We start from the raw sequence: 22,691 nt of genomic DNA, 5'->3' as shown, positions 1-22,691 counted from the left end.
GCTGGGGATCCAATGGTGGAGACTCAGGATCTGCTATAGCAGCCAGTCTCAACTCAGGGTCCCCAAGAGCATGAAGGGGACTCAGCCCCTGTGGCTCAGTGTGGGCCACGGAGGACTCTAGCAACCACGCTATCCTGTGACATGTGCCCCAGCAGGGAACAGGCAAGGTGGTTTGGGGGCACACAGCTTGAACACCTCACACAGACTTTGAGAGGTACAGAGTGGGGAGACAGCATCACAGAAGGCTTCCAGGAGGAAGCGGCATTGATACGCAATCTCAGCTCTGGACTGCCAAAAAATCTGAGACAGGAGAAAAGGCCAGCTAGTTTTGTTGACTTACGCAGAAAGGAGAGATAGCTAGTCCTTTCACTCTAAGGCTTTCTTACTTTTCTTTCTTTCTCTCTCTCTCTCTTTCTTTCTTTCTTTCATTGGCCATGTCTGGGTTCCTTCCTTCTTGGAGAAAGCCTGTTTTGGGGGCCCTGGGTGGCAGACACACAATCAGTTGTGCCCAAGGGAGCAAGCCTCTCCTGGAGCAAGAATTCTGTGCGCTCTTCAAATCTCTATTCTCTGCCTTGTTCTGAGGCAGCTACTGGGCAAGAATTCATGGAACGCCAAGAAAAGCATCACAAACCACCCTGCCACGGAAGCAAGTCTCCCATGCCCACCCGCAGGCTTCCAGAACCACAAGAGCTGCCAATCGAGAGGTGGCCTATTGCTGAGTTGTAACAGGTGCTTGGTAAATATTTACTGGCTAGACCGATGGAATAATGAAAGTACACTCAAATACAGTATTTCATTCAGCAACCTGAGGAGGCAGCGGAGGCACTTGTGCAATCTGTTTTATAGGAAAGACGTGAGGCTCAGAGAACACAAGTGCCTTGTTCAAGGCTTTTACAGCCGATCAAGTGGCAGAGGGGCCACGAGTCTTTTGAGTTGAGTCTGGTTCAAAGGCTTCTCCTAATCCAGTGTCAGCTCAATGACAGTGAAACAGCCCAGGACACTGAGTCTATGCCATTGCTGGAGGCACTGAGGATTTCCTTCCATGGCTTGGCTGTCATGAGAAACAACAATGTAACAGGAGGCAGGACCTCCCAAGGATGTGTACCCTAAGTCCAGGGCTAAGAACTTGGGGACAGGGGTTGCTCTCCTGATCCAAGATGACCTCTTGTTCAGGGCTCAAAAGTGGAAGAAGCATAATTCTGTGGAGAAAGGATGTGAGACCTGCCCCCCCAGTCTCAGCCTGCCAGAGCCCTATTTTTGGGGCTGATATGGTTGGCTGTGTCCCCACCCAAATCTTAAATGGTAGCTCCCATAATTCCCATGTGTTGTGGAAGGAACCTGGTGGAGGTAATTGAATCATGGGGGTGAGTTTTTCCCTTGCTGTTCTCTTGATAGTGAATAAGTCTCATGAGATCTGATGGTTTTATAAACAGGAGTTTCCCTGCACAAGCTCTTTCTCTTGCCTGCCACAATATAAGATTTTGCCTTCCACCATGATTTTGAGGCCTCCCCAGCCACATGGAACTGTGAGTCCATTAAACATATTTTTCTTTATAAATTATCCAGTCTCAGGTAAGTCTTTATCAGCAGCATGAGAACAGACTAATACAGGGGGGTCTACCTTCCCCTCAGGTCTCTGGCAATTTCAGTTCAGTACTGAGAGATGCCTCTACTTCCATTCTCCTTGCTCAAAGCAAACACACAGATCCTCTAAATCCAGCACTTTTAGGATTACAACTTGGCCTATGAGCAGATTAACCTTTTTGCTTATAGCCAGAGGTCCCCTGTTGGTCTTGTGAGTGTTTTAAACTAGCAACACCTCTTCCCACCCGAGGGCCTTTGCACATGATGCTCCCTTGACCTGGAATGTTCCCCTTCAGCCTTTCCTCTAGTTAACTTTTGCCACCCTTCATCTCTTAGCTCAATGATAAAACACAACTGTGCATCTCCCCAGAATTGCTGTTGCAATTCTACATGTGAATTTTTTTTTTTTTTTTTGAGATGGAGTCTCACTCTGTCATCCAGGCTGGAGTGCAATAGTGTAGCCTCAGCTCACTGCAAGCTCCTTCTCCCGAGCTAAAGTGATTCTCATGCCTCAGCCTCCTGAGTAGCTGCGACACAGCTAATTTGTGTATTTTTAGTGGAGACGGGGTTTCACCATGTTGGCTAGGCTGGTATCAAACTCCTGACCTCAAGATCCACCTGCCTCCCACAGTGCTGGGATGACAGGCATGAGCCACCACACCTGGCCTACATGCACATTTTAATGATCATTTGTCCCTGTGTTTCACTACCCACCTTAAACAGGCTGCAAGCTCCCTGAGGGCAGGGATTCTGTCTGCTTTCCTCCCAAATTAATCCATCCAAACTAGTTCCTGGCACGACAGGGGATACTCGATGACTAATTGCTGAATGAGGGTATACTGAAGGGAGCTGGAGACAAACAGTTTCCGGTCCCAGGTGGTAGATGCCATGCTCAGAACACCACCTCCATTGAGACTCTAGATGCCTATTTCCATCACTTTGCTTGGTGCACACAGGCCTCTGTAGAGACCCCAGGATGAAGGGAGGTTGAGCCACTGAGGCCAAAAGCAACCACGTTATCTTCTTTCCCAGTGAGGGCAAGACAGAGGCTTATGATATGTCAAGCATGAGACAGTCAAAGATGAGTATGATCAGGCCCTTGGCATGTCTTTCCCCATCATCTAAACTAATGTCAGGCACAAAGTAGCCTCTTGATAAATATTAAATGAATAAATGAACTCAGCATATCCAAAGACTAGGAACTGTTCCATTCGCAAGCAGTTTAATTCTTAGTAAGTTCTTCCACAATGAGACCAAATCTATTTCTGTTCCTTCTCTATGCACCTAAGTAGTTTTTTTGTTTGTTTGTTTGTTTTGAGATAAAGTCTTGCTGTGCCACCCAGGTTGGAGTGCAGTGGTGTGATCTCAGCTCACTGCAACCTCCACCTCCTGGGTTGAAGCGATTCTCATGCCTCACTCTCTTGAGTAGCTGGGATTAGACATGCGCCACCACACCTGCCTAACTTCTGTTTTGTTTTGTTTTGTTTTGTTTTAGTAGAGATGGTGTTTCTCCATGTTGGCCAGGCTGGTCTCGAACTCCTGGCCTCAAGCACTCCACCCACCTTGGCCTCCCAAAGTGCTGAGATTACAGGTATGAGCCACCACCCATGGCCTGTAGGCACCTATCTAAATGGTCCCCACCTCACCTGTCCTCTCACCCTGCTCTATGTCTTCAAAAAAATCATTTGAGTCATATCCAAACATTAGATTGCAGATGTGACTATTCACTTGTCACCTCTGGTCTCCCCTATTCAGGTAGAAGCTCCCTGAGGGTACAGTCATCTAGATGCACAATTGATTCCCAGAACCAATGGACATGGTGTCCAAGTGGGACGAGGTGTTCTCTGCTCTTGTTCACTGTTCTAACCCCAGGTCCTAGAACAAGGATTGGTAAACCACAGCCAGTAGCTGTCTATTTTGGCATGGCCCTTGAGCTAAGAATGGTTTTTACATTCTCAAGTGGGTAGAAAACAAATCAGAAGTAGAACAGCATTTCACAACAAGTGAAAATTATGTGAAACCCACATTTCGGGGACCATAAATGACTTTAACTGAAGCATGCCCACGATGGTCATTTGTTGATGTGTGCTTATGGCAGCCTTCATGCTACAACAGTAGAGCTGAATAGCTGAGACAGAGACCACGCATTTTATAAAGTCCCAAATATTGATGATCTGGCCTTTTACAGAAACCGTGTGTGTGAGGCTCTGTCCAGGAGCATAGCCTTGAACGTGGTGGCTGACCAATGAATGGGTCTGCTGATTTCCTCTGGATTTGCCAGTCTCTTGCCTTTCCCTAGAAAGCCCAAGGAAGACCTTTGGGACTAGTTTTGTCCAACTCCAGTGAACTGTTCCTAGATACCTCTTCTTTGCTGGACTCCCCAGAATGAGATGTCAAAGGGCCCAGTTGGAACTGCAAGGGTGGCCTTGGGAAAGTGAAAATTATGTGAAACCCACATTTCGGTGACCATAAATGACTTTAACTGAGGCATGCCCACGATGGTCATTTGTTGATGTGTGTTTATGGCAGCTTTCACGCTACAACAGTAGAGGTGAATAGCTCCTCCCCACCCACTTGGCCAAGCTGTTCCGGGTCAATGTGGCTTCATCACATCACTCTCATTAGCGTGGTACCTTTTAACTTTTCGTAGTTATTCCCTCATCTTCTCATCACTGGTGATACAGCAAAGGACCTGGGAGAAACTAGTATCTCTGGCTGACAAATGGGGAAACTGAGGTACTTACCTGGGGCCACTTGTGACACCCCCAGTTCTATTTTCCCTCCATTGCGGCTGTCAGTCACGCTTTCTAGAAGCTGGCTACTCATGCTGTGTAGTTACCCCACCGTCCCCAGGACAAGAGGGATATAGAAGAGACTGCCCTTAAGCAGCTGGCAGTACCACCTGCCAGTCTGTCTCTGCAGCGAGTGGCCAGCCTTCCCCCAAACATCCCCATTCCAAAAATCCACTCCTGCAAAGACTGATGGGTAAAGGCAGTTTGCTGCTGCCACAAAGGATCCCCTTCTGTTCATCCTCATCCCTATCCACTGCGCCAGGTTCCCCAGCCATGTGCAGCTTCCTTTGCCCATCACCCATTGGAGAACTGCCACCTTCACTCAGACGCCCAGACCTGGGTTCTCCGCTCGAGTCCAGCCCACCCTGCTCCCAGCCAATCACCATCCCTGGAACTTCTCACATTTTTCATTTCTAATTCTCCACCCAGATGTCTAGACTGCAGACCCACAGGTCACTTACAGCATCTATGTGGTGTCTTAACAAGACCTAGCAAGGGTGAAGAAATGCAGGAGCAACCCAAGGAGCCAGCAGGGCCTTCCTTGGGACATTTTAACTCAAGACACAGGGTAGCTGGTGGCCGTGAGCGCCACTGCACGGAGGGCGCTTGCTGACATGCAAGTGTTCAAAATGTAATGAGGCAGAAAAAGCTGTGTCACCTGTCAGCTGGCGCTTTGACAATGAAAGGGGCAGAGGTACGCCCTTCACCTAGGATCTGTGTGTTCCCTGGACCAGAGCTTCTGGGGAAGAGGTGGTCCTGGAAGGCTTCCCAGAGGAAGCACATTCAGGATGGGATCTCGAGAGGCAAGAGGTAACAGCCAAAGTGGGGTGAGTGGGAGTTGCGGGGACAGGGAGGGGGCTGGGGAGGACTGGAAGCTACTGGGGCTGTGTCTGAAGAGCAGACCCAGCAAGATGTGGCTGAGCAATGGCTGATACTACCAAAGCAACCCTTTCCTCTCCTTTCCTCTTCTTGTCGCCCCTTCAATTATACAACTCCTCCATCGCCACTATTAGGTTGACGCAAAAGTAATTGCGGAAAAAAAGAAAGAAAAAGAAAGTAATTGCGGTAATACTAACAAGCCAAGCATATCCACTTAACTTCCCCAATGCACTCAGCATTTTATATGCGTTGTCTCATTTCAGCCAACCACCCTATAAAGACAGAAGATGAGTTTTTGTGTCCATTTTACTGTGGAGACCGAGTCACTGAGAGGCTAGGGTCCTGTCACGAGTAATGGCAGAGCCAGGAATTAAACCCCCTTGTCCAAGCTGTCCTTGACCTTCAATCCGACCTGGTTCATTCCCCTGAAACACTAGGGACTCCAGTTGAATAACCAGAGACCCTAGGGTGTGTAGCTAGAAACAAGTTTCTCTGAGGACATCCCTGGGGGCTGATGCAGCAGAGTCCCCTCCCCAAACCTCACTGCATCTCCCTCTGCATGGCTGCCAGTGGACAGGGATGTCCCCGAAAAGGGATGGAGCTAGGGCTTCCTTCTAAATCCCTCTTCTTTGGAGAGCAAAGGAGAAAAGTCACGAGAGCAAGGAATGCCTCACAGAAAGCAAACCATCTCCTAAGCTTCTGGACTCGACATTTTCCCTAGTGGTGGTGGGGCGAGGGGACAGACAGCGCGAGGGATGGGGGGTGTGGGGGCCCATTACCAAAGTCAACATTTAAAATCTATTTCTCTTCCCCTGAATGTTTCAGACTTGCAGCCATGAGGAATTGTTTCCTTAATTATATTCAACTTCCGGCATACTCTTGGCTGCAGTTTGGGTGATGTTGCGTTAAGCAAAATGAGAAACACAGGGCATCCATCTGTGTGTATGCACATATGTATATGAATAGTTACTCATATATTAAATTTCCCTCCACCCCTGTCTCCGTCTCCACATTTAGCAAAGAAATAAAAGGACCACTGGGCTGAAGCTCAAATCCCTCCTAAGCAGAGGGAAATCCGGGTGTCATGGTTTCCAGAAAGGGAACACGATCTCCGTATGGGGTGTAATTACATCTTAGCTTTCTGCAGAAGAATAGTTTATGGCTTAAATGCTATTAATTGTAAGCCGTTTTGTTCCATGGGAAGTTGTTCATTGATAACTACCCAATTAGGGTTATTTTGCAATTAGTCTATTCACAGTAAATTTATTGCAAAAGGGGGAGTCTGTGGTGTAGCAAATTAAAGCGTCGCCGAGGCTGGGTGTGCAATGGCTTTTAAATGCCAATCTTATTAACCAGCTCACAGGTCCTGGGAGGGGGTATCATCCTGGCCAGTGCAGCAAAGGTCTCAGGACAATCCCCAGTAAACTCACACTGCAAAGCCATTTGGAGATAACCTCAGCATGACCAGGAGAAGTGCAGGAACCCCTGGCCTAAGATGCTGAGGTTTTGATTTTTCTGAACAATTGTGGAGCGGTCATAAAGCAAATAGGGATGCAATGTACACTAGCACTACCAGGCACAGTTCTCAGCTCTGAACTAGGCCCTTGGAAACCCCCTAAGCTAAGGGTGATGATGCTCATCTCCCCTTTACAGATGGAGAAACCGAGGCACAGAGAAGTCAAGCAACTTGTCCAAAGTCCTACAGCTTGTGCATGGGACATCTGGGATTCGGATCCAAGTGGTCTGGCTCCACCACCCCAGGCTCTTAACCATAGACAGCACCAGCCCCCCTTGTTTCCCAATAATGCCCTGCCTTCTCCCTTGGAACTCACTCTACTGGCACCAGGGAGAGAGAGAGAGAGACCGCCTACAGGTGGGAGAACAGCTTTGGGGCTTGACAATTTGAGATAAAGTGACCCTTTTGCCTCCCCAAGAGGGACAGGCTTATGGAAAAGGATGCAGGCTCTGTAACATGAGTTCCAATACCAGCTCTGTCATCTGCTGGCCATGTGTTTCTCGCCAAGGACTCCCCTTTCTTGAGCCTCAATTTCCTCACTGACAAAAAGGGTTCACGATAGACTTAGCCTATAGGGCTGGTGTGGGGACACAGTGTGACAAGGCAGTCTTGCATACATTAGCACAGATGACCCTTGAACAACACAGGTTTGAACTCTACGGGTCCATTTATACACAGATTTTCTTCCCTCCTGCCATCCCTGAGACAGCAATAATACCAACCTCTCCTCCTTCTCCTCAACTCAACATAAAGACAAGGATGAAGGCCTTTATGATGATCCACTCCCACTTAGTGAACAGTAAACATACTTTCTCCTCCTTATGATTTTCTTAACTTCTTTTCTCTAGCTTACTTACATTTATTTATTTATATATTTTTTTGGACAGAGTCTCGCTGTATTGCCCAGGCTGCAGTGCAGTGGCACAATCTCAGCTCACTGCAGCCTCCACCTCCCGAGCTTAAGCGATTCTCCTGCCTCAGCCTCCCAAGTAGCTGGGATTACAGGCATGCACCACCCCACCTGGCTAATTTTTGTATTTTCAGTAGAGACAGGGTCTTACCATGTTGCCCAGGCTGGTCTTGAACTGATGACCTCGGATGATCCACCTGCCTCGGCCTCCCAAAGTGCTGGGATTATAGGCATGAGCCACAGTGCCTGGCCTAGACAGTATATAATGCAAGTAACATATAAAATGTGTGTTTATCAACTGTTCATGCTACCAGTAAGTTTTCAGTCAGTGGTAGGCTATTATCAGTTAAGGTTCTGGGGGAGTCAAAAGTTGTGCTCTAGTTTTTGACTGCAAGGAGGTTGGCACCCGTAACCCCAGAATTCTTCAAGAGCCAACTATAGACAGTAATAGCATTTTGCAGGGATAAGAAAACTAAAGCCCAAGGGCCAAATCTGGCCCATGGCCTATTCTTTGTTTTTCTTTCTTTCTTTTTTTTTGAGATGGAGTCTTGCTCTGTCTCCCAGGCTGGAGTGCAGTGGCACGATCTCAGCTCACTGCAATCTCTGTCCCTCGGGTTCAAGCAATTCTCCTGCCTCAGCTTCCAGAGTAGCTGGGATGACAGGTGCACGACACCATATCCAGCTAATTTTTTTTGTATTTTCAGTAGAGGTGAGGTTTCGCCATGTTGGCCAGGTTGGTCTCGAACTCCTGACCTCAAATGATCTGCCTGCCTCAGTTTCCCAAAGTGCTGGGGTTACAGGCGTGAACCACCACGCCCAGCTGGCCTATTTCTATAAGTTAGGTTTAATGGGAACATAGCGCATTTGTGTATGTGTGGTCTCTGGCTGCCTCTGCCCTATGACGGACGGCAGACTTGAATAGTTGTGACGAAGACTGGCCCCCAAATCTTCAAATACTTAAGATCTGGCCCTTCCCAGAACAAACGTGCTATCCCTGATATACAGAAAGAGCTCAATATTATCCTCATGGAATGGCATTCAACTCAGGCCTCCAAAACTTCTCCGCCAGGCACAGGTTAACAAAAGATTCTGGAAACGCTGCACTCCACTTAATTACTGCTACACTCTATGTGCCAAAGCTAATCAAGAACATAGACAGGAACCACCTGGACCACTTAGACAAGGCTGAAACTGCAAGGGAGAAAGGAAGCTTTCCTTTCTAAATCTTTCCATTTGAAAGTATTGTGTAGGCCAGGCACTGTGGTCCAGGCCTGTAATCCCAGCTACTCTGGGAGGCCGAGGTGTGTGGATCATTTGAGGTCAGGAGTTTGAGATCAACGTGGCCAATATGGTGAAAACCCACCTCTACTAAAAATACAACAATTATCCAGGTGTGGTGGCAGGCAGCTAGAATCTCAGCTACTCGGGAGGCAGAGGCAGGAGGATCACCTGAACCTGAGAGGTGAAGGCTGCAGTGATCTAAGATGGTGCCACTGCGCTCCAGCCTGGGCGACAGAGTGAGACTGTCAAAAACAACAACAACAAAACACACACACACACACACACACACACACACAAAACCAGATATGAAACAAAAGTACTGCATAGACACATGCTTGCTACTAGAAACTAAAATAATATAGATGCACTTGTTAAAGCTGTCCCTGCTGCCACCCCATCCCTGCAGATAGGGCCCACAAGGAAGGTTTGCTGTCTGTCCATCCAGCCCTCTGTGTACTTAGTGTATATGGCCACCTCCTATCTAATCTAAATCCTCTCTTCTGTGACCAGTGCTAAACACAGAGGCACATATTTAAAATGAAAACCACCTCTAATGAACTGGGTGACCTGGCATAGGTCTCTTCCCCTCTATGAGCCTCATGTCCTTATCTGTCCAGGGAATCGAATGAAGAGTTCTCTAAGAGATCTTTCTAGGCTACTTTTCTGGGGAGCCATTCTCACGTTGCACTTCCTTTCTGCATCAAGAGAGCTGTGTGAACTGAGCATCTGCCTTCTCAGGGGGACACCAGGCAAAGCCTTTTGTAGCTCCTGGATGCACCAATGCTGGGGGAACGGAAAGCCCTTACTCCCCAGTTCTGCAGCTGGCTTGATTCTCTGACTCTATGCTTTGACATTGAGCAGCACCTCAGTGGATCCCTTCCAGCTGTATCTGTTGACCCTGACACCTCCCCAAACTCCATCTAGCTTGACTCTGACATGCCCCCAACCCCACTGGAGCCCCCAGAGCTCTCTGTTGCCTCCTTGCTGGCCTCCATGCTCATTTAAGGGTCTTTTACCTTTGGTGATAACAAAAGCAGGTGTTGGCATTTGGATTTAGAAGCAACAAGGGAGTATTGTGAACCTCTGGCCACTTTGTGAGGGACAGCTGGGCTGGCTTTGCAGTGTGGCCCAATGAGAAGGAGGGATGGCCAGGAGTCAATAGTGAAGTAGGCTCCCAGGGATGGTGGAGCAAAAAGACCCCTAGAATACAAGCTGCTCCCTGAACAGATAAGAAATCCAGGACCTGAGAGCAGAAAGGACTCTCCCTATTAGCTGGTAGCTGAGCTTGAATGAAATCCACACCCGTTTATTTCAAATGCATTCCTCTCTGTTTGTTGCTAGTGGCCCCGACTCTTTGTGGGAAGGTGCCTTTTGGATGCTGTCACCCTCTCCACAGAGAAAACCACTGAGCAAACGAATTCACAAACGTTTTGCGAAGTAAGATCTTCTTCGAGGAAAAAATAAAATTTGAGAGTGTTCCCAGAGGCTGGATTATCGTAAGCTAAGGTGGCAGGGGCTAGCGGGAGGGAAGGGGGCATGCCCTAAACAACAGTGACCACAAGTCAATGACCAGCGACCACGTGGCTGGGTCATGGGTACATTGGGGTTCTGTCTACTCTGAATGGGTCTGAAATTTCCTTTCATAACAGTAAGCTTGTAAAGGTCACTTAAAGGCCATGTGACCTTGGGAGAGGCATTTTACATCTCTCATCTGAAAAAAATCGGGCTCATGACATCAGCATCAGCCTCACAGAGTGGTGGATGTCATTAACAAATTGACTGCACAGAGCCTGGTGCGGTGTCCAGCACACAGCGAAACCTCACTAGCCATCTGCGGCTGCTGTCATTCCCCTTCCATGGGCACTAGAGAAGGGGAAAATCACCACCAAGAAATATACATCAATGGCATGATTACACATGTGCTAGTGAAACTGGTCTCCCCATCTTCAGAGGGCCCCTCCACTCTGCCTGTGAATTTCTGGATCAGAGCTCTGATCCCTCCCTATGTCTCAGCAAGAGAGCTGGTTTACCACCAGGTCGTCAGCACACAGAAGAGTGCCAGTGAGGGGAAACAGGGAGGGGAAAAGGAAAGAGCAAGGAAACGTGGAAGGAAGGAAGGAAGGAAGGAAGGAAGGAAGGAAGGAAGGGAGAGAGGGAGGGAGGGGAAGAAAGGAGGGAAGGAGGAGAGAAAAATTAGGAAAGAAGAGGGAAAAAAGCAGGAAGGAATGTAATAAGGGAAGAAAGAAAACAGGAAGAAAAGAAAGGAGAGAAAATTAAAATAAGGAAGAAAGGAAATAGGAAAGAAGGAAGGGGGAAGAGAGGAAAATAAGGAAGGGAATGAGAAGAGAGAAGGAAGAAAAGGAATGGAAGAAAGAAAGCAGGAAGAAAATAAAGGAAGGGAGGTAAAAGGAGAATGAAAATAAAGGAATGGGAAGGAAAGAAGAAGGGAAATAGGAAGCAAATGAGGAAGAAAAAGAAGAGGGAAAGAAATTTTCAATAAAGAAAAATGGACAGAGCCTCTGAAGTTAATGCAACCAATTAGAAACCTCTCAAACCATAATCAATTACAGTATATTCATGTCAATTCTCATCCCAGTATTCTGCTGAAAGAGAAACCAAACCATATCAGTACAGCTCCCTTGGCTCCTGCAAACGTCACATCAGCTCCCGATTTCACTCTAATTTCATCTTTGCCATAAACTCAATGGGTTAAAGCACCTACAAAAGGTAATCTGATTTTACAAAAATTTTCTGATACAAGACTTCAGCATTCAGGGAGTACTAGAACACATCAGATCTCGCGTGCTCATCCGGGGTTTGGAAAACAGGGCAGCCGTTCTCAGGAGCTCTGAGAAGGTGAGCAGAATGGGGCTGGGCAGGAGGAGGAAGTGGCCAGGAGATCTCTCTCTGAGCCACTGGGGCTGGAACTTACCCTCCAGGGGGCAGAACCGAGTCACCTTCTCAGGCATCAGCAGCCCTAACTTGTGGCGGCAGTAGGTCTCCCCAATCTCCTGGCGGCAGTGCTTGGACTTAGCACGGGACAGGGCAGAGATGGCCTCCTTGCCCGAGATGTCACACTTGGGGGGCTGGTCATACTTGGTCTCGGGGGAGCTGCCCCCAGTTTTCCTGGCATGAGGCAGTCTGGACACATCCTTCCCACGGCTGCTGTTGGCTGCGGCTCTGTCCCCGGGAGGCAGTACCTCACTGGGGCCTTTCCCAGGGAATGCATGTCCTTTTCCTTTCTCCTGCTGTTCCAGCTTCCTTTTCAAAAGCTCCTTCTGTCTACTCGGTGGTTTCTTCGCCAACTCAGGCTGGTGCTTCTGCTTTTGAGTCCTGGGTGCGAAGTTGCTGTTGTCAACATTCTCAAAGTCTTTGGGGACAGAGTTCTCGTTGTTGCTGTCTGTTCGCACTTTCTCTTTTGGCCGGTGAGAAAAGTAGCCATCCTGGAGAAGAGGGGAGAGAAAAAGAAGAGAAACTTGACTGAGCGATCACGCTAAGTGGACTGGCCTTAGGAGAGTGAGTCATACGCACATGGAAGCCTGGGCCATAGTTTCACATCCCACTTTTGCTACTGGTTTAACCTCTGGTAAGATGTTTCTCTCTGGACCTCAGTTTCCCCATCTGGAAATACGAGATGCTCCAACCAGAAACGAAGGCTTTTTCCAGCTCTAAAGGGCCATGACTACGATTCTCAATGCTTCTTATCAACCACACCTTTTCAAGTCAGTTTCTTTCCTTGATTGTTTCGCCACTGGGTAACAAACATTTTGTTCCAGCGTCCTGTTTAAATTCCAGCTGAAAGTGCTGTGATGGTTTACTTAAGGGCTGGAAATGATATAATAAAGTTATAAAGGGAAAAATATTGGTAGGATATTATATACATTCCATTGCCTTTAGGACATGCTCATATATCTATGCCCATAAGAGAAATCAGACCTAGCCGTTGTAAATTCTGTGGGAAAGAAACCAGCGGCTTTTTTTTTTTTTTTTTTTTTTTTTTTTTTTTTTTTTTAAAGAGGAATGCAGCCCTTGCAGGATAAACCTTATGCTAAGTCCTAGAGCAATGCAAACTTGTGACACTCTTGTGCTTGAGTTTGGCTCTTCATGTGTGTATGTGGAACAGAACTGATGAAGTCACTTGGGGTGGAGGCAAAGATCAGGAGTCATTCTGGAGACTACGCGTGGCATGGATGTTTCTAGAAGGGTTGGACCCCAAACTCAGCTCCTCTTTGGGTAAATGGGTCCTGGTTACTTTGATCAGTTGAATGATCAAATGCATCATTCAACCAATGCCCCGAATTGTTTCTGCAACATGCTGCTTCTGCTTGAAGCTCATTCCCAAGGCCTTAATCTGAAAGCGTATCCAGTGTCCTAGAACATGGCTCCTTGACCTCTAAAACCACATAGAACAGTAATGGCTCCATACACCTGCCCTTGTTGCTATGGAAACACAGGGGCAATGAGCAGCATCCCTGCTAGATTTCCTTTTAAGGAAGGCTGAAATATGCCTTTTACCAGTTCCCAAGGAAAAAGGCGTCAGGGCCTGACCAGCGGAACTGCAGTGGTAGCCAAGAGCAGCTGACCCTCAGCAACGCTTCCACCCCAGCAGGTCAGCAAACAACTGCCCGTGTTTTTTATAAATAAAGTTTTATTAAGACACAGCCACATCTGTCCATTTGTGTATTGTCTGGCTGCTTCCTGATACAACAGCAGAGTGAATAGTTGCAATAGAAACTGGCCGGGCACGGTGGCTCAAGCCTGTAATCCCAGCACTTTGGGAGGCCGAGGCGGGTGGATCACGAGTTCAGGAGATCGAGACTATCCTGGCTAACATGGTGAAACTCCGTCTCTACTAAAAATACAAAAAAAAAAAAAAAAAACTAGCCGGGCGTGGTGGCGGGCGCCTGTAGTCTCAGCTACTTGGGAGGCTGAGGCGGGAGAATGGCGTGAACCCGGGAGGCGGAGCTTGCAGTGAGCCGAGATCACGCCACTGCACTCCAGCCTGGGAGACACAGCGAGACTCCGTCTCAAAAAAAAAAAAAAAAAAAAAAAGAAACTGGTCTGAAAAGCCTAAAATATTTCTATCCTAAAATATTTCTACCCTTTAAGAAAATGTATACAGACCCCTGCTCTGCTGGAGTGTGAGTTAAAAGGCTTCCTCCTCTTGGACATGGTTAACTGTTTCTCTCCTCACCATCCATATATGACTTAGTGATGGCCTGGAGAAGAAGGTACCCCTAGGACCGGGTGTGGTGGCTCACACCCGTAATCCCAGCACTTTGGGAGGCCGAGGCAGGTGGATCACTTGAGGTCAGGAGCTCGAGACCAGCCTGGCCAACATGGCAAAACCCTGTCTCTACTAATAATACAAAAAAAAAAAAAAAAAAAGCTAGGGGTGGTGGTGCACACGTGTAGTCTCAGCTAACTCAGAAAGCTGAGGCAGGAGAATTGCTTGAACCTGTGAGGCAGAGGGTGCAGTGAGCTGAGATTGCACCAATGTATTCCAGCTTGGGTGAGAGTTAAATTGTGTCTCAAAGAAAAACAAAACAAAACAAAAAAACAAACAACAACAACAAACAAAACAGACGCCCCTCTAGCCTCTGCTCCATTGCTCCTAGCTGTAAGCACGAATTTCTCCTATTTGGTGGAGGCTCTGACACTAAGACACCTTGTGGCCACTCTGTAAGCTGAGTATGGCTATGACTTTCATGTTACAGATGGGGAACTAAGCACGCACGAACAAGTGACTTGCCCAGGGTCACCCAGCTAGTTGGTGGTGAAGCTGGAATTCAAACCAGACAGACCACAGACCCCACACTCTGGGCTACCAGGGACACCATCCACTTCCAAGAAATTGTATGATCCTTATTACACCCACCACCCAAAACCCTTAAGCACTGCAAGCTGACACTGAACTGCAAGATCTGACCCCTCCCACCCAGCTAAATGAATCTGCTCTAGGTGTGTGACCTCCAAATTGCAATCTTCAGGCCGGCCAGTGGCCTACTGTGTTGAAGAAAGTCACAGGGAGATAGTAAGCAGCAGCCACAAAGCACGTGGTGTTTGAGGCTGCAGGAGCTGGGAGGTTAACAAGGCAGGAAGAAGGAAAGAGATCCAAGAAAAAAAGAGCTGATCTGTCCCATATTGGGTCACAGGGTGGCCACTGGTGGTACACAGGAACTGCTTTTACATCCTGATCTATAAGTGAGGGCCTTCTGCTTCTGATCTGTCTTATTCTCCCACAGAGACCTACAAAAAATCCCCTTCGGTGGGTACCTAGACTACATCTTTATTCTTGTAACCTAAACAAACACTGCTGATGTTCCCCTTTTCCCGTTTTTCTATCCAGAGGCCCTTGAAGAGTCCCAAGCAGCCTCTCAGACACATTTTCTGAGCTCTTACCACCAGCCAGGCACCATAGTAAGTTATTCACAGGTATTACTTAATAGGGTACTGACAATTGGATGTATTCGCTTAGACATTTTATAGAATGAGGAGCCAACGCTGGTTGTGATACATTCTTCAATATGGATCACGTGATAGGTGCCACGCTAAGCCCATAGATGGAGTATCTCACTTAACTCCTGGAAACAAGTTCCAACGTAGGCACTGACAGAAAAGGGTGGAAAATAAGGTTGGGGATGTTAAGTCATTTGCACAAATTCATCTTGGGGAGGTGGTGAACTTGCATCTGCCCGATTCTAAAACTTGCTATTGTATCACGCCTCTTGTGTTTTGCTGAGAGGTAAATCGAGAAGCATTGAGCTCCCCTGCAGTGGAATGGGAATCACCCTCTTTGCTCATATCAGCATCTGTCGGGATGAAGCTGATGGGCAGGGGTGGCATTCAATAAAGCTATGAAAAACCATTTCAGTTCCATTCCTTCTAGGCATGTGTTAGGATTGCACGTCCCTATCCCTTGCACATTAGGTACAGACAAGAAACACGGTATGGCCAAGAGCAGTGACTGGAACCCATAAGGTGTCATTCTCTGGATACCACAATATCCAGCCACCCTCCTGCTGGTGGAGGTCATGCATCCCTGAGTGAGGCCCATGTGGAGGAGAGACTCCACCAACCCTCAGGGTGCAGAAATTGACCCCTGCTTGTTTTGAGTCACAGAGATTTGGGGGATCTGTGTTACTGTAGCATGGTCTAACTCATCCTGATTAATCCAGGAGCCAACCTGATCTCCTTTCTTCCTTTGAGCTGACTTAGGTACAGGAACCAATTTTTTTCTCCCTCCAACAGACAGAAAAACCTATTTGACGACTCCCATGCTCCAAGAACATAAATTTAAATTCTGTCCCTAAGTCCATTTTCTAGAAGCTTCTAGAAATGTCTAAAGGGCAGGGAATAAGCCAGAAGAGCTACTGCCCTAATGGCCATGTTCATTTTCTCTCTTCAGACGTATCCTAAGTGTTATTCTTGGGCTCTTCTCTTTCCTTATTATCAGCAAGGTTCCCCGCCACACAAGAGAAAACCTCCACAAACCCCTATTTGAAAAGCTCCTGTTCTCCATCACTGGCTGAACTTCGCCTAGCAAAACCAGAGAGAAAACACTGCGATCATCTCCCTCCACCCCCAATGGTCAATGATGCTATTCTGACAATCAGAGAATGGCCAGTTCCTCTGGCTAATGTGTAAACCAGGAAGAGGCACCATCACTGATTCTAAAGAGACTCATGATTAATACCCGCCATCTATTCAAGAGAGGCCACTACAATGGCGATGATTAGCTTGTGGTGGCCCTGTGAACTTCTGCTTGGCCCCGGATGCTACTCAGCAGCCACGGGAAATAAAAAGATTCTAGTATAAGAGGGAAGGAAAATATTTTGTCTTCTGGAATAAAGAGCTCACAGATATTAGATCGCTTCCAGAAAAGTCAGAGAGAGGCGCAGTCAGCGAGAACTGGAGGCCTGAGAATTCCTGTCCCTCGGAGTCACTGCCATTTTCTATAGTGACTGCTGGAGTTCTAACTTCCCCCCTCCAATTCATTTTTTTCTTTTTTTTTTGAGATGGAGTTTCACTCTGGTCACCTAGACTGGAGTGCAATGGCGTGATCTCGGCTCACTGCAACCTCCGCCTCCTGGGTTCAAGCAATTCTCCTGCCTCAGCCTCCTGAGTAGCTGGGATTACAGGCACCAGCCACCACGCCCGGCTAATTTTTGTGTGTTTAGTAGAGATGCAGTTTCACCACATTGGCCAGGCTGGTTTCAAACTCCTGACCTCAGGTGATCCACCCACATTGGCCTCCAAAAGTGCTGGGATTACAGGTGTGAGCCACCGTGCCCAGCTCATTTTTTTATTTACTATTTAAACACTTTATTTAACTATGCAACTATAGTCAACAATATAGTACTATATGCAACATATAGCAAATTGTATATTGTTGCATGCACTACTACATTGTTGACTACAGTACTGCACAGCAGATCTCTATGGTTTCTTTATTGTGCATGCATGATTGAGACGTTATGCCCGTCCATCAGCAACTCCCCATTCTCCTCCCCAATCCCCCAACCCCTGGCAACCACCATTTCACTCTCTAGTTCCAGGATTCTGACTATTTTCGATAGCTGATAGAAGCGGAATAAATACACGTGCTATCTGTCCTTCTGTGACTGGTTTATTTCAGTTAGCATAATGTCCTCAGAGTTCATCCATGTTGCCGCATGTTGTAGGATGTTCTTCTTTTTGAAGGCTAATATCCATTGTATGTACATGCCACATTTTCTTTATCCAGCCATCCAAGGATGGATGCGACATATCACTTCATGTTCCCCCTAACTCTTCATCTGACTGCCAAGAGGTAAACAGATTTTGGCTTTTCTGTCCTTTCTGTGGAGACTCAAGATCCAGAAAGCCAAACCCAGGATCCCTTCCCTTTACAAAACCAATCTTGGGAGATCTCCAGGCAGACCCATAGAAAACAACCATCATATGGCCAGCACCAAAGCGGCCCATGATCTGTGTCCTTTGAATCTTCTCGAAAACTCTTCGAAGCAGACAGTATTAGTCCTCCTTAAGGGGAGGAGACTAACACAGAGAGAGGTTAAATGACTTGACCGAGTCCATGCTGCTAGTAATGAAGTGACTCAAACTCTCTGTGTCTCTCTTTCCTCATTTAAAACACTGGGATGATAACCCCTTGGTATCCATGGAGATGATAATACTACTCACCTCAGGCCAGGCACGGTGGCTCATGCCTGTAATCCCAGCACTTTGAGAGGCTGAGGTGGTCAGATCATGAGGTCAGGAGATCGAGACCATCCTGGCTAACACTGTGAAACCCCGCCTCTACTAAAAATACAAAAAATCAGCCGGGCGTGGTGGTGGGCGCCTGTAGTCCCAGCTACTCAGGAGGCTAAGGCAGGAGAATTGCTTGAACCCAGGAGGCGAAGACTGTAGTGAGCCGAGATCGTGCCACTGCACTGCAGCCTGGGTGACAGAGCGAGACTCTGTCTCAAAACAAACCAACAAACAGTGCCTCACCTCTTGGGTAATTCAATGAGGAAGAGTGTATGTAAAACTACTAGAACATGTGCACCACACAAAGCCGGAAGAAGAATGAGCAGCAAACCAGACTGGGTATCTCTACCAATTAACACTCTCTCTCCCCTGACAGTCTCCGCCTAGAGGACAGATTGGTTATTATTTCTCAACTGTGATCAACTGGCGTCATCTTCTCTACTCTTAATCAATCCAACTCTCTCACCTTGAGTTGTTTATGCCAATGCAACCCTTTGACTTACTTTATTTTAATGTACTTATTACAATGATTGCACATTCAAATGTTTGCGTGCAAGCTCCAAAACTCTAATTGCTCTGCTGTTGCCTTACCTCTAAGCTGCTGCTAGAATCCATTTTTATTCTGGAGAAATAATTAAATGCAATAACGTCCTCCGTTTCCATTCAACCTTGGGCATGTTTAGAGCCAATTTCAATCAGGTAGAAATATGCTAAACAATATGGCTCCGAGAGGCAGGTTACCTGACCCACGCTGCTATTGCAAAGACACGTGGGTCTGTTTCCATTTTTCCCAGGTTCTCTTGGTTCAGGATGAATCTATACTTAGTCTACTGAATCCTGGCTCCTTGCTCCCATTTCTGAGGGGTGGGGGTGGGTTGTTGTGATTTTTAAACTATCCACTTAGAGATAAACCTTTGCTCTTATTGTTTATGTAGAAAGAGCACCAGGCAGGGATGGGGAAGACCTGGGTACTAGTATTGCATTAGCTGGTGTCCAATTTTCTTATCTGTAAAATGATGTGTCCCGAATGTGTGTTACTAACCATTCTGAGTTAGTCATTAATCAATGTATGCAATGAACAAATTCTGCCCCTTCAGCTCATTAAAAAAACAGTCCGATGGACCTTAAGAGACCAGGAACTGAGGAAAAGACGGACGCGCCAAAGGATATCCCGTCTCCTCCCAGCCCTATCCCTCCATCATCGTCTATAGTAGCACACTGAGATTCAGAGGTCTGGATTCAGGAAGAAGTGAGCTTGACTCCTCCCTTTTTCATTTGCTGGGGTTCTTCAAGCTGGGACAGAACATTTCTCCTCTCTTTGCCTCAGTTTCCTCATCCATCCCAAGGAGCCGAAGATGGCACTTGCCTCCCAGGGACTGAATTGATCAAGCATAGAAGATAATGCCTGACATGTGCTAAGTGCTTAAGAAACATGTATGTCTTAGGTTCCATTCCAAGCCTGTTGCATGCACTGACTCATCTCCATGATGAGCTGATAAAGAAGATGCTATATTTTCTACCCATTTTTCAGATTGGAACATTAAGGTACAAGGAGGTTAAGTGACTAAATCCACACACCTAGGAAACAGAGGAGCCAGGATTTGAGCCCAGGCTGCCTAGGTCCAGAGGTCATGCCTTTCAATACCCCACCTGCCTCTCCACAGCGATTAGGAATAGGGACAGGGCCAAAGGGAAACCCCAGCCAGGTGCACTGCTCAGACATGAGGGCGTCCGTCCCACCCGCTCATCGTGACCAGTTTACGGCTTCCTTTTGTGCCATGTGCACGCACAGCTGGCTGGGTAGTTGTTTGCTGTTGAACTCAGTGTCCGAGGCTTCGTTCCAATCACCAAGGCTACCAAGGCCACTGGGAGGGACAAACGGGGAGAGATCCGCACCTGCTTCCAAAAAGACCTCCGTGCCAGGGTAGGCAAATGGTGGAAGCGCAGCGTGCGTGGCTGTACCAATTAGGACATGCAATTACCCAGGCTGCCAATGCAAATAGACCTAACAGAGGCCCCTTGCCCAGCTCATTTGCATGCACAAAAGGTGGCTGGGCTGGCCAGCACTTAGAAACCCGTGGACGACGCTGGACACGGGCAGGCCCTGCTGTAACAGAACCCTAAGTAAAAAGCCCTTTGCAATGTAGCATCATGTTAACGGGATGCAAAACACAGGACAGGCTGAGATGGGAAGGAGGGAGACTGATAGGGCTGAGTTGGAATCTGGTCTCTGCTTCTTAACTCTGAGATGGAGGACAAGAGATTTAACCTCTCAGAGCCTCATTTTTCTCACCTACAAAAGAAGGGGGTAAGGAGACCTACTTTGCAAAGGTAAGGTGGGGATTAACTAATATGTCACACACATAGAATGCTATTTAACAAAACAACATTGGGTGAGAGGCTTGAGGTATGTTAAGCACTCAAATGGCAGCAGGATGATATTTCAAGCTAGCGCCTTGTCACCTGATGAGCAGGTCTGAGTCTTTTTGGAGAGGCAGGGTGTTGAGGCACAGTGGGTTGAAATCTGGACCCCGCCCTTTGCTCACTGTATGACCTGGGGCACAGTGCCTAACTTTGTCTGCCTCAGTTTCCTTCCCTGTAAAATGGGGACAATAATGCGTACCCAACCTAATCAGGCTGTCATGAGAATTAAAATCAACACATGTAAAAACACTTAGTTTAATATCTAGAACTTAATAAATATTAGGTATAATTTCTTAAAATAGAATTAATGCTTGCGATGGTGATTTAGTAAAGTGGTTCTTAAAGTGTGGTCTGGGAACTGTTGGGGGTCCCTGAGGCCTTCTCAGGGGATCTTTAATGACAAACTATTTTCACCATAATATAAAGACGCTATTTTCCTTTCTTGTTTACTCTCTTATGAGTATACAGTGGAGCTTTCCAGAGGCTACATAACACGTGATACTGCAACAGAAATCAGAAGCAAATGTGAGAATCTAGCTGTCTTCTATTAAGCCAGGTGTTACAGAGATTTGTGAAAAATGTAAAACGGTGCCTCTCTTCTCCCTAAATGTGTTTTTGTTGGGGAAAATATGCATATTTTTCATAGATATATTTTATATACACAAGTAATAGGTACTATGACTGTTTTTAAGTGAATTAATAAACATTTTAAGAATGCCTTAGTTTAAAAGTTACTGTATAGAAAACATTTGATAGAACCTACCTAAACCAAAGCTCTCTGGGGATCCTCAATAACATTTGAGAGTATTAGGCAATCCTGAGACCAAGTTTGAAAACTGCTGACATAATACATAGGCACAATCAGAAATATCTACTGATTATTAAAATTAAAAGTTTAGGATTCTTACTATGCAGCCATAAAAAAGGATGGGTTCATGTCCTTTGTAGGGACACGGATGCAGCTGGAAACCATCATTGTCAGCAAACTATCGCAAGAACAGAAAACCAAACACCGTGTGTTCTCACTCATAGGCGGGAATTGAACAATGAGATCACTTGGACACAGGAAGGGGAACATCACACACTGGGGCCTGCTGTGGGGTGGGGGAATGGGGGAGGGATAGGATTAGGAGATATACCTAATGTAAATGACGAGTTAATGGGTGCAGCACACCAACATGGCACATGTATACATATGTAACAAACCTGCACGTTGTGCGCATGTACCCTAGAACATAAAGCATAATAAAAATAAATAAATACATAAATAAATAAAAAAGAAATCAAAGTAATAAAGGGCACCTACAAATGTTAAGCATAAAAAAAAGACTTAAAAAATAAATTTAAAAAAAAGTTCAGGATTCTTTTATGTTGGCTGTTTTGCTATATGCCAAGCCTTTAGATTTGTATTTTACTTCCATACACAATACACACACACACAGAATAGATAGAAATTGAAGTTGAGTGACAAGTACTTTTTTTTTTTTTTTGAGATGGAGTTTTGCTCTTTGTCGCCCAGGCTGGAGTGCAGTGGCACAATCTTGGCTCACTGCAACCTTTGCCTCCCGGGTTCAAGCCATTCTCCTGTCTCAGCTTTCCAAGTAGCTAGGATTACAGGTGCCTACCATGATGTCCAACTAATTTTTGTATTTTTAGTATAGACAGGGTTTCACCATGTTGGCCAGGCTGGTCTCAAACTCCTGACCTCAGGTGATCCACTCACCTTGGCCTCCCAAAGTGCTGGGATTACAGGCGTGAGCCACTGTGCCCGGCCAATAAATATTTTTATATAGAGAGAGGAACCCAGGCCACTCAAGTCCTGAATCACCCTCAGGGAGGAAGAATGACCTGCTGTCAAGAGTGGGTCCTTGATCAAACTATAGCCAGCCTCCTCTGCCCCCTTTTTCTTTTCTTTTCTTTCTTTCTTTTTTTTTTTTTGAGATGGAGTCTCGCTCTGTCGCCCAGGCTGGAGGGCAGTGACCAGATCTCAGCTCACTGCAAGCTCCGCCTCCCGGGTTTACGCCATTCTCCTGCCTCAGCCTCCCGAGTAGCT

The 22,691-nt window shown here is 46.8% G+C and overlaps 1 protein-coding gene across 1 annotated transcript in view; it reads right to left on the bottom strand.

The window, feature by feature from the left end:
- Positions 1 to 22,691, bottom strand: part of XYLT1 (xylosyltransferase 1) — a 366,386-nt gene that overhangs the window by 141,186 nt on the left and 202,509 nt on the right. Inside the window, exon 3 of the mRNA XM_015125707.3 lies at positions 11,895 to 12,405. Within this exon, the coding sequence (XP_014981193.2) occupies positions 11,895 to 12,405 (511 nt within the window). The remainder of the gene's footprint in view (positions 1 to 11,894; positions 12,406 to 22,691) is intronic.

This window comes from Macaca mulatta, chromosome 20, assembly GCF_049350105.2.
Source record: "Macaca mulatta isolate MMU2019108-1 chromosome 20, T2T-MMU8v2.0, whole genome shotgun sequence".
NCBI lineage: Eukaryota > Metazoa > Chordata > Mammalia > Primates > Cercopithecidae > Macaca > Macaca mulatta.
The sequence above is the reverse complement of the archived record's forward strand: the minus strand, read 5'-3'. Positions and strand labels throughout refer to the sequence as shown.